At 42.3% G+C, this 12,811-nt stretch overlaps 1 protein-coding gene across 2 annotated transcripts in view; it reads left to right on the top strand.

Annotated features, from left to right (window-relative positions):
* Window positions 1-12,811, top strand: part of LOC131673632 (carbonic anhydrase-related protein 10) — a 107,390-nt gene that overhangs the window by 54,041 nt on the left and 40,538 nt on the right. For both annotated transcript variants that reach the window (XM_058951763.1, XM_058951762.1), the window contains exon 3: window positions 9,686-9,822. In XM_058951763.1, the coding sequence (XP_058807746.1) occupies window positions 9,686-9,822 (137 nt within the window). The remainder of the gene's footprint in view (window positions 1-9,685; window positions 9,823-12,811) is intronic.

The raw sequence follows: 12,811 nt of genomic DNA, 5'->3' as shown, positions 1-12,811 counted from the left end.
TTACAAAATTGATTAAAATCTATTTAATATTACGGATATTTTATTAAAATTCGGTGGGAAAAAAAGATAAATTGCATTTTTATAGCCCCCTTCCATTATCAGCGCGATAACACTTCACGACGTATACGCGATGATCCTAGGCTCCTGTCAACACATCCGCGTGGGACAAAGCAGGATAGAGCGTCGCAGGCTCGGGCCACTATCAAGTTTTATATAAACTCTTTATCTCGAATGCGTTTTCATCGTGGGAAATCAGGAAGATTCCCGCTCCGTTCTTCACATTTATTTCTATTAATTAATATTGAAAAAGAACTAAGTTACGGCTGGCCGTCACAAAGCACTTCGGTAATTGACTCAAAGGAATAGTTACATGTGACAGAATATCGGATAATTATATTGTCGCTATAAAAAATGCAGCCAACATTTAACTTGATTGAACGAGGATTGTTGCTTTTGATGAAGTGAATTTAGTAAATGTATAATCTGGTAGTACAGGTATGCGACATGAGATTGGCAGCGTCATAATAATAAATTGTTTATTAATCGAATATGAGCGGAGCGGGATTGATTGTCAAAAGATATTGGCGATCTTATAGGGGCAGTTGGGCATCGAGGCAGTGGCTCGTGCGCGCAAAATTCGATCACGGCGCTCGGGAATGGTTGGCACGTATGGCCAGGCCGCGGGTGCGCGCGAGCCCGAACCGAGTCGGCGGCGAGTAATTCGCGGCAGTCGCGCGGCAAATAAAATCGATTCTGACGGGATGTATATAGAAAAAGCGAGCGGGCCGCGTGTACATTGCCGGGCGAAACGACGGGCTCGTTGGCGTTTAATCGCCATATTCAAATGTATTCTAATCAGGCGAAGGACGCGGAAAATTGGTATGCGGCCGCGTACATTCGGCCGCGCGAGCTACCAGATACATCCGGCCGAGTAATTACCAGCAGTTAATTAACGAATTTACAACTGGACTGTGTCGCGCGGCAGCGGGCGCACCATCGGGGCCCCGCCGCCGCGCCCCACGTGTCGGCGGAAACGAGCGGGAGATTTGAGGCACGTGCGCGCGGGATCAATGCATACGATTAAGCCTCTCGCCGCGCGACGCGCTTCGCACGCAGACCGCGGCCCGCGCGAGTAACGAGGGGTGTGCGCCGTCCAGCCGAGATTGTTACTTCGCGAGGCTGAGGCGACCGGGCGGCGACGCGCGCGATCGCCCATTTGATTGCCAATTTTCGGGCCGCGCCCCCCGCCCCGCGCCGAAAGATTCCATCGGCAGCGAGCGCGCGGTCGAAAATTGCTATTGATAAAAATCAATTGCGGTCGCGCCAACGCCTCGCTATACGTGTACCGTCTACTCTACATTTCGCGCGTATCGACTGTATACACGCGCGAACGCGAATTAGTCTTTTAATGATGCGCTGGCTGGCGCTCGAACGAGCGCGAAACTACGTCGCAGTCTGCTGTGTGTGTACAGCAAACGCTGTACGCGCGTTCACATACATATGTACTGCTCTTTTAATTTACCGTCGATTATTATGGCTCTGAGAGTGCCCGTTTGCTGAACTTTGCGACGATATAATTTTTCTAAAAACATAATAATTGCTGCGTATGGCAATCGGTACACTGACTTTTTCCGATGGTCAAATCTATAATTCAAATAAATTTACTTTTCTCGTGTATTTTGTTACTTTGAAATTGTAACTGCCTATTCCGACGAAGTAATAGAACAGCGTACGTATACATACATATATAAATATTTTTTTCTTTTTTGAAAAAGCGCTGAGTGCTTGCATGGACGAAGGTATATAGCAGTTAAAAGGTGAAATCGCTTAATGCTCTTGCGGGCTTTAGCGATTGATTCCCATCGATTCAACCAAGCCGCCCGTCCAGTCGATTCCATTCGTCGTGTATCTTCGTTTCCTGTACGCAAAAAAGTGGTCGAATGAAAAAAAAATAATGGTCGAGAAAAAAGGCAATGCATGCTAGAGAGCGAGCAAAATAAAGCTCTTGTTCCGTTTTGAAACGTTCAGAATTGCATACCAACCAAATAGGAGAGAGAGAGAGAAAGAGAGAGAGAAAAGTCGTTGAGAAATCAACCAAATGACTAGCATGCATTCGCTCTTTTTTTAGTGTGTGTGTATACGCAAGCGTGCGCTCGAGTTCAGTAAAAGTCTGCCGTTGGAATTTTGATTGATTTATATCGGTTTGCAAAAAAAAAACAACAAAAAGAAAGAGCGCAATAAAACGAATATATGCCGAAACTTACAGTAATTCTTATTCATTATAAGTTGAAAGCTACGTGAAAAATCGTAAATTTATTGCAAATCGATTGTGTAAAACTTGAAGAACAAAATAGTTTGATGAAGGCCAAGTTTTTTCTTCATGTCAATTAACGTCTCTTGTTTCTTGCGCTACGCAGCCATTTCAACAATACATGAAAATGAACAAATGTTTCCTCTAGCTTAAGTTAAAAAAAAATAGACAAACAGTTAAACGGAGATAAATAAGAAGGATTGAATTGGATAATTTATTAAGGTGATGCCCCTGATGCGACACGATCAAGAATTGTTCCCCAAAGACATTAACACGCTGTTGTTAGGTCATCCTTACGCTTCTAACCTCAGGCATAAGGAAAACCCAGAAGAGAATTAAGCAGACGTAGACTAATAGAAAGCTACATCTCCGCATCGGACCTGAAGAAATATGCCGTGTGTAATAAATAAATGCGACGAAGAAGTCTAATAATGGCGTGTTTCCTTACGCGAAATAAAACATGACGCTCGCAGCAAGCAAAGGAAACGTATTATTTGTCGCGGCTATGTTTGCAAGTGATTAATGGCAGACGTCGCGTGCATCAATTTTCCAAAGTGACAGAATGAAAAGTGAAGCGAAAGGAAAAATTAGCTGGCAGTGAAGTTACGTTTGCGAAAGCAAATGAAATTACCTGCACGGTTAAAATCAGCACAGCGAATCAAGGACATGCTAATGACAGCCACCTGGTGGGTAGTTTTTTTTTTTTTTTTTTTTTTCGTCGGCATTTACAGCCGAAAATATTTAAGAGCGCCACACTGGCAATGATACACAAAAGATCAGACAATCATACACACCTGTGAGGAATACAAAAGCAGCTCGATAATAGTAGGATAATAGACAAAAGTGGAGTAGAGGAGAAGGTGGTGGTGAAAAGAGGATGAGACAGGCCGAGGAGAATATATATATAGAGAGAGAGAGGGAGAGAGAGAGAGAGACGGCCGATTGCACGACACCTCGGCGCTTGATTGGAGAACACTGAAATGTATTCATGTATGCATATGAATTCCGGCGACAATGGCATCCTCGGCAGTCGCGTATATACAGCCTCGCGCTGGAAATACCTTAATTGGACTGGCCCCTCTTCCTCTCTCTCTCTCTCTCTCTCTCTCTCTCTCTCTCTCTCTCTCTCTCTCTCTCTCTGGCTCTCTCTCTCTCGAATTTGATCTTTTTCCTCGCAAACTTGAGGCAAAAAGAAGCCAATCCGAGAAATCCGCTAAGCCTTAAGGATTGGCCTCCCGCTAAGCTTACTTGCGCGCTATACTCCGCCTGTTTTCCTCCTTCTCTCTCGCGCATTTCCCACAGTTGGGAATCGAATAAAAATTTCCAGTTTTGTTTAAATTGAAAAGTACTGTTGATGGGTCTATTTTATGCCTTCGTTCGTTATACCTTCGAGTTTGTCACGGAGGTTTCTTTCTATTTAGCGTTTACCGCCCCCCCCCCCCTACACACACACGCACATGTATGAAATTTCTATCTTTCACGGAGGTTATTGAAAGTAACGTACGTTGAGAAGCTTTATGAAGCCTCCTCGCCTTTCCATTTCGTATAGATATGTATCACACATTGCATATATATATATATATATATATATATATATATATATATATATATATATATATTCACATGTCGCTATTTCTTTTTGATAATATTACCAGTTTGCTTGAAATAGAATAAAAATTGAAGTTGTGTGATAATACTAAAATTCCATTGCAATGAAGACTGCGTTTGTGCAATTATAGCAGAGAAATATCAAGATATAATATTATAACTGTAATAGCAATAACAATTGTTATGTTAATATCAACTTGTTATGGTAGAATGCTTTAATAATGTTAATTCAAACATTTATGATTGCATAATTTATTATCAATCAGAATGTCTTGCAAATTAGATAGTAAATGTTTTATCATAATAATTGTGAGTGGACAAGATTATGATAATTTTACATTTATTCTATTTCAATTACTTGATTTTTACATATTTTGTTACTACAAGATTTGGAAAATATGTAATTATTTTGGATGTATGTATGAATTCGTAAATTAGCTTTCGGTAAAAATAACGAGAATATAATTAAATGTACCGAAGTTGTCATAAAAAAAATAAATTATTCAAGAAAGGAATAATATTAATTGATTTTCCACAGGATGTGACATTACTAGAAAGAAATATCGACTTTCTTTATCATTCTGTTTTCTTAAAAGTTCAATATTACAGTATGGTCATTAATTATTGTCACTCGTGTCAGCATTCAGGGCTACCGTGGCTTCATTTATAGTTGCAATTTTTACGTAGCTGATTCTGACATATACTTAATTTTGACATCCATTTCTGGTTACATCTGCTTGCATTGTCAAAATCATACAATTCAAAATCATTTAGACATTCTTAGCGTAAAAATTTGGAACGTTCATCATCAACAGTCGGGCTTTTGATCTCAAAGCCAGTTCCTCATTTAATATCTCTATTTATTCTCGTCGAGCTTGGGCGCCGCTTTCAAATTGACGTAGCGCCCTAAGCCATCTTACAGCCGGGAAATGAATTTTTCTCATTAAGTAATTACTTGCTCCACGCAGCGGCCGCCCTCGTCCAATGTCCAAGAGAGACTCGAGTCGAGCCAAGGCGCCAGCTTCTTGCACGGACAGCTTGGTAATTAAAACAGGTGTCGCGGAAGCTCGCTTTAATACCAACTTCGATACCTGAAAGGAGGCTGGCTACGCTGGAAAAAGAAAAGAGAGAGAGAGAGACGCCGAACAATGGGCCGAAACGAGTCAAATTAACACGTCGCAGAGTTTGTAGAAGAGAAATAAAAAATGGAAAATTAATTGAAATCTGCTTTGAAGATATTTTTTGGAAAATTGCAGGATGACTCCATGTTAAAATTATTAAACGGATCACGTGTCACTTACAAAGTAGAAGAGCGGAATTGAATGTGCGAGGTACGAGTAGTAATATTCGTGGCGCGATCAGACACGACAAGCAGCGTAATCACGTAGAAGCAGGCAGCGAGGCAAAGAACGCAGCGCGGCGCCGGGAGTGCGTCGTCTGCGGATCGTCGATTATTGTCTCCTAATTTCGTGGCTCCGGCTTGTCACGCATAACTGGTCCGCGTAAGCGGGCCCGAGAGAGGGAGGTGGCAGCGGGTTTAACCCAGATCGAAGCTCGGAAGCGCATCCCCAACGTACACGCTCGCGAGATTAGAGCTCCTGCTCCTTCTACACTTAATCACTTTTGCTAATTGCGCAATGATTGTTCGCGCGTTCGACTCGACTAGCTCGCGCGGGCGCTAGCTGAAGTTTCAATAATAGGGCTGTTACAGGCGAGCGCGTGTAATGCAGCTGGCGTACAAGCGTACAAGGGAGGAGCCGCCACCACCGCCGACGGTGATGAATGCCATAATAGCCCGAGCCCATTGTATGCCACTGTGCGCGCGCGAGAGAGAAAGAGAGAGAGGTGGAGATAAGAAAGTAATCACTCCGTCTGCACCCGTAGAACACATTATTCGATTACCAAGCCGATGGCTAGCCCCACTCGTTTAACAATTTCATTACTTGCTACTCGCGATTCTCCTACGTATCTCTTGAGTGCTCCAAGCAACCATTGTCGTGTCTGAGTGTCGGTGCCACAGCTTTATATTCTACAAGGAAGTAGATGTCGATGGGTGCGTGAGCTAACGTTTTGCTTAAATTTTAAGTATATCCATGCTTCCGCGAACCTCTTCCAAAATTGATGGATTATCGGCAAATTAGTAGACTTCATAAAAAAAAAAAAAGTTTGCTTATCGCGCTCGCTAGTTGTACTTCCGATGTAACAAGGCTTTTCAATTATTTACGATTACGAACTTTGCGGTTAGCCACTGTTTTCTTTTTTTTTTTCTTTAGCTTGGCAAAATTATTCACGACTGCTCGTAAAAAGTCTCGGTCGTGCTACCTCGCGCGACGAAAATAGTCAACGGCGCAACTATTGGACCGCCGATGAAAAAACTTTTGCGCGTTTGTAGTAAGACATCCCGAGTGGCTCGTTTGCCATATTTGCGAAATATTAGAAAACATTCATCAGAGCACGCTGGATATTTTCGCGCCGCACAATCGCAATAAATACAATGAGCGCGTGCACGGGGCAATCAGAAAATACGCTTGTCATTCAGCGAGCGGCCCACCGGGTATAATTTCCAGCTTGTCAATCGAAGGCCGATTTTAACGCCGAGTATTTAAACGCGTGCCAGACGCGACAATAACTCCGATAACACGGTAATTACTTTGCGCCTGTTCATTTCCGCCCTCCAATAAATATCGTTTGGCTCTGGCCACGATAAAGATGCTTGACGGGTACTTCGCGGAAAAAAAAAGATGAATAACTCTTCCTATGTTTACCATTCGAAAGAGATAATACGAAAGAACAGAATTTTGCGAGAAGAATTTACCGTGGAGTATAAATAAGCGCGTAGAAAAAGTGAGAGTACAGCGCTGAGGCTACGAAATTGAGAACTAAAGCGCTGACGAAAGTTGAGGAAAAAGGCATTTACCTTGTTCATCGCCGCTATCAGGCATAAAAACTTTTATGTTCCTAATTTGCGCTCCGATTATTGTGGATGCGGCTTATCGGGTCTAGTTGCCGACGTGCATACTTCGTCTTTCTCGCCGCTATCCGCGCTGCTAATTTTTAATTATATGCATCGTGTGCGGTACGCTCGTTAACACCTGGCCCGACGACGCGAGACACGTACGCGGATAATCAGCTCGCCCATATGTCTTTTCTCTGCTTTACATGATGGTTGATTTTGCTTAGTATTCTGTTCTTTGTATGATCTGTTTAACTATGCAGAAACCGACAAATGAGTTATGGTGCACATTAAATGCAATAAAGTTGTATTATGCAGGTAAATGAAAACGCGATCAAAAATCAATATTTTCACTTTATTACTATTTTTTATGCGAATTAATTGGTTTGTTTTCTATCGAAACAGGTTTGAGATTCTTTGAACGTTTTTCGTTTCGACTTCCAATTTTTCAACCGTAAGGATTGACCGAGGAAGCAAATAATAAAAATGATCCAGGTATGTTCATTGAAGTGGAAAGAGCTTCTATTTCTTTAGTTCGATACGTGTGATTTTAACGCCCTACAGCAAAGACAATCGACAAATACGAGAAAGAAAGGAAAGAATCGATATTGTCCCTCATAGAGCTTAATAAAAAATACACAAGGACATTCCTTTTCATCCCATTGGCGTTCCGTATAAATTAATTTGAAGAAGCGTCTTGGCCGACGAAAAAGAACGATCACTTCACAAGCTCACGAGCAAAGGTTGGAAGAGAGAGAAAAAACGTTGACACTCTAATTCGCGTTCATTCTTCTTTTTTTTGCCTCCTCTGTGAAAAGGAAGAAACCTCATTACCAGTGCCACTAGCTTTCTTCTTTAGCTTACTCTCGTTCACGGTGGCGCCAAAGACATTAGCATCGTAAATCCGAAAGTCAAGAAATAAACCGCGACGTAGCCCGTGAATGGCACGACGAGTTAAGTAGCTCCTTTGCCGACAAAGAATCTCGCCACGACTTGACGTGAGTGCCGTCACACTTTGCTCACACTTTTTATAAGCTAGTTTGGGCTTTCTCTTACGACGCTGCTTGGAATACCGTGGTGTGAAATTCCAGCTATATATTACATGAGAATTACCGTAATGCATATTTTTAATGACATTGCACAAAATAAAAGATATTTTATTTTTAAACTGATTTATTTCTTTGTGATGAAATGTTCTTGGTAAATCAAGTGGAATTGTAAAAAATGATTTTCACCAATTGTTTTCCAATGACGCGTTTAATGAAAGTACATTTTCCAAACTTATTCAATGACTCAACGTCGAAAATACTAAAGACAATTTCCATAAAAACATTAGATTAAGTACTTATCTGTAATTCATTCTCGCTTTAACTGACAGTGGATATACGCCTGATGATACTGGAACTGCTCTACTGAATACTACATATCCCATTGACACTGCACTCTACTTATAATAATAAACTTGGTGGGTGTGTGCGTGTGTGTGTATGTGTGAGCGCGCGCTCATAATGTCGGCCCACTACTTCATCTATTATCGCAAGGTCGTAATTGAATATCCCAAGATAATTTATAGGTAGACACCATAGGCATACAATATACGCACATACAGCAGTCTCTTAATCAGTTGTAAGCTACTTCGAGGAGTATAGTAGTAACGCAGCGTCCCTGAAGATGACGTGTGTACAAGCAGCAGGCGTACATCGCGGCATCGTGGGGGCTAAGGCGATGTGTCTGGTAATGAATTAACGCTCGTCTAAGCATAGAGCTCATAAGCTGCTGCTGCTGCTGCTGCTGCTGCTGCTCGCGCAGTGGGATGGCTTGGTCGATGTATACCGTGCACGCGACGACGATTATTATTATATGACGGCGGGTCGCTTTCGCGTGTGCAATTTGACACATACAGCCAGACTCATCTCCGTCGTCGCATCTGGCGGCTCTTCTCTCTCTCGACCTCGAGCTTTTCTTCTGGAATTCCGGCGCTTTTAATCATCGGCCGCTTCGCCCGCTTTCTCCTCAACTTCGGCCAAGAGTTATTGCCCAAAGCCGTGGAATTCGGCAGCGCTCCGAGGAAATTTTTGCGTTTCGTCCCCCCGTCCTCTCGCCGCGCTTCGGCGTGTAGCGCGGCCGTAATTAGGAAAGTGTCGGCGGACGACCTCTGCGTGCACACGTGTGCGTCTGGATTAGGCCAATTCCGTGCTCGTTATGAGTTACACGCGAAGCAAGCGTATAATGTACTTCCTCAAGCACGAGTCGACAACGTTCATGATTTTGCATTCGTGCCGCCGCTGCTTTCAACTTCCTTCGTCCTCGCGGCTGATTGCGTTTTTGGGTCCGATGAAATTTTAGGTTTTGGTGGCTCATCTCGTCAATTATATACTTGCTTGGTTAGTGCTGTTAGTTACTGCATTTCGATGTTGATCATGAATATGTATTATTTATTTTTTTAGAACAATAAATCAATTATTTCGAGAGTTTAATTATACATTGATAACAAAGTTGTGCTCATGCAATTGATGAAAATATACGATTTACATGTTTTTATGCAATTTACAATTCAAATTATTCACCGACAAATCCAACGAGATTGAAAATTATTCGAACGTGAGGCGCTTATTTCACGTTGATTACGCCGAATGAAAATGTTGTTCTTTCGCGTACGTGAGTGGAAGGACGGGAAGAAAAAAAAGTAACGTTGGCGAAAAAAAGCCGAAGAAAAACGAATTCCTGATGGAGAGATGCGTTGCGTAATATTCCCCGTGAAACTGTTGTAGCCTGGGAAAATTTCAATAAGCTTTCGTGTTTTATGGTTGCAGGACCGTCGTTTTGGGGCCTAATCAATCCCCAGTGGTCCCTGTGCAGCAAGGGCAGGCGGCAAAGTCCTATCAACATCGAGCCTGACAAGTTGCTCTTCGACCCCCACCTGAGGCCGATGAACGTGGACAAGCACAAGGTAATTTGTCAAAGCGTTGCCTCCCCTTGCAGCTTTCAGCCACCTCCTTGCCCATCCTTCTCTGTGTGTGATACTCCCTCTTACAGCTATCGTTGTCATCGTCCCTCAGTGGATCCCCTCGTGGAAACTCGTTTATACACTGAAACCGTGTAGGACTTTGAAAAACTTTTCGATTTCAAGCCAAATGAAGATGAAAGACCTTTCTGATAAGTCGTTAGAGACACTCGTCCTCTGTCTTTTTGCCTCCCTCCCCTTTTCTCCGTTTTCTTTTTTTTTTCTTTCTTTTTTTTTTTTATCGAGTTGAGTCGAGCTCTCTTTCGCATAGCCGATTTCGCGCGCTGAAACGACTCGCCTCTTGAGCGATTAATCGACTGCAATTAAAAAAGTTTCAAATTATACTTCGGATAAGCGCTGATTGATACGTTGCTCGCGGAGAAACGCGCACCTGCGTCCTGCGCCGGTTAATAACTGGATAATTGGACATTTAATGAAGCTTCTTTTTAGTATTATCGCAGTCGATCGCGATGCAATTACCGCGAGCTCGCTTTCGTTTTTCATCCGACGCGCGCAGCCCTGGAGCTTTTATTTCGTTTCGTTTCACGCGATGCTTGTTGCCTCTCGAGCCGTCGCTCGCTTGCCTCTCCAAATATGAAATTCATTCGTTTATCGAGCACCTGAGAAAATACTCCGTCGAAAGATTCGGCGGCGTATTATTAATGAGCAACTTTTTAAAAATATCACCGGCTCCATTCATCGTAGCCGAGCATCGCTACGTCGAGAGTATATATAAGCATACCCAATTATAATCTACTTATGACCCTTACACTCGGGCACGTGAATGTCAAGTGATCTGGGTGAAAAGTTGTGCTTGTGACTGGCGGTAAAAACGACGACAAAGCAATAATATCTGCGCGGGTACTGCAATGTAAGCTAGTGTAAGTTCGTCTGTATACGCGGCTGGCCGAACTTATGCTCTGGAACAACTTTAACGTTTGCTACGGAGTGTAAGCCGCTGGTGTAAGTTTGCGCGCGACAGAGAAAGGACACACTGCGCCTCCCTCAAAGTATGTGCGCCAACCCTCTCGAACATTCATCCTCTCTCTCACAGACACTCGTGTGAGTATACACATTGAGGTTGGCTACGCTCGGATTCATAAGTTCAGTATATAGATCTTTAGAGTTACCGTCAGAGACTTACGCTATACACACCATGTCGTCATTTCGCTAATTTCAACTTCGTCAAAGACGCTTTACACACATTAATTAAATACGATTTACATTGCCCTAGTGAATTAGCACGACCGCAACATTGCAATTTATCATAATTCAATTCCACATTTTTATATCGAACATCATCAAAGTACAATTATCTTTATTTTAGAATATTTACTCAATGAGAAAATTATTACAGTTTTTCAATTACATAAAACTTGTTTCAATATCAAATGAATAACTGAAAACCATTAAAAATTAATACCTGCATTAAATTTTCATTCTCAGAGTTGAAAACTCCTTCTCACTGAATAATTTGAAATACAGATAGGATATACTATATTGGAAATCATTCACAATCGTCTCATGTGATATAAAAAGGAGAAAATAAATGAATCAACTTCTCTCAGGGAATTTATTGTATGGATTTTGATAAAGCAATAAACCAGATACCTCATTACATTTTAACGACGTCAGCTTGGCAAAAGTCTATTATCCAATGCTGGTGGTGTGGAATCAAAACTGTACCTAGAGGGGATAAAATGAAGGGTGGACCACATGTAGTGGTACGAAGCGAGCGAGAGAGAGAGAGAGAGAGGGAGAGAGAGCTAGTGGTAAATGGCATTACTTTTCTTGGACATGCATTCCAACGTATACTGCGCTGCTACTGTACGAGAGGCGAGTGCTGCGATCATAAAATTTCTGCACGGCTCTGCTACTGCCGTTGAGTTTTTTTTACCAAACTACGCCTTGTTTTCTTTCGCCGCGTGAGATATTTCAACGTAGAGGGATTTTGCATACTGCTACTATTGTCGTGAGAGCCGTTTTTTCCGCGTAATGAAGTACGCACCCGAATCACGGATAAAGCATTGGGATATCGCCCTTTATTTTTGCGCACGAGACAAAGGAATAAAAAAAATATTGGCGAGAAACTACTTTTTCCTGATCCCTCTCCCACCTGGGCTTTACCTTTGTATTTCCGCTTTTGTTTCGTCGATTTTAGCCTTTCTTCAGGCCACTTTCGTTAACGTTCGATGAAACGTTTGTCGGTGATCGAAGGTAATACCATTTTGACGGTTTTGCAACGCCATTCACGTGCGCGTTCCGTGACTTTGTAATTATATGAATTTAGCTTTTTCATATTGCAACGATTTTACAAGTTTTTTTCGAAAAGAAAAGTTTCATTAAATCCGAATATTTATTATTCGGATGAATGCTGTTAAGAGCTCTCTTTTGCGAAAAGCGACGCAAAAAACTTTTTAAAGCCGTTTTCTCTCGGTCGAAATAACAATGTTTGCTTTTTAGTTTTTGATGAAAAATGTTCAGTCAGTTACAGATATTCGTTAGTATTTGAAAAATGTTGACGACACATGTGTCGATCGGCGCATTCTAACCGGTTGTATTGTTTAGGGGTTAAATATAGCCGGAAAAAAGAAGAAGTATCGGGGATGTTCCCATACGCGAAGTATATAAAGCTGGCTAAACTCAGGTGGAGTACGGAGTGAGAAATTGAAAAGGGAGTTTGACGAAAGAAAAGGTTCTCGCAGTTCTTTCTCCCCGGTATATGGCCCTTTAAAAAAGACAAATAGTCTCGGGGCATGTCGCACGGTTTGTCTCTCATTTCTCGTCTAGCTAGCAGCAGCTCATCGGATTCTACTCTTGCGCGCGCCGTAGGAATGAGAGAGGGAACGTGAAAAAAAGAAAGGAGAGAATTCAGTGCACGCACGCATAGCGGGCAACGAGGGCCTTTGTTCTCCATTTTTCTCGCGCAATTGCT

This window comes from Phymastichus coffea, unplaced genomic scaffold (genome assembly GCF_024137745.1).
Source record: "Phymastichus coffea isolate CEN01 unplaced genomic scaffold, Cenicafe_Pcof_1.1 PCOF00187, whole genome shotgun sequence".
NCBI lineage: Eukaryota > Metazoa > Arthropoda > Insecta > Hymenoptera > Eulophidae > Phymastichus > Phymastichus coffea.
Note: the sequence above shows the minus strand (reverse complement) of the source record. Positions and strands in the feature narration are given on the sequence as shown.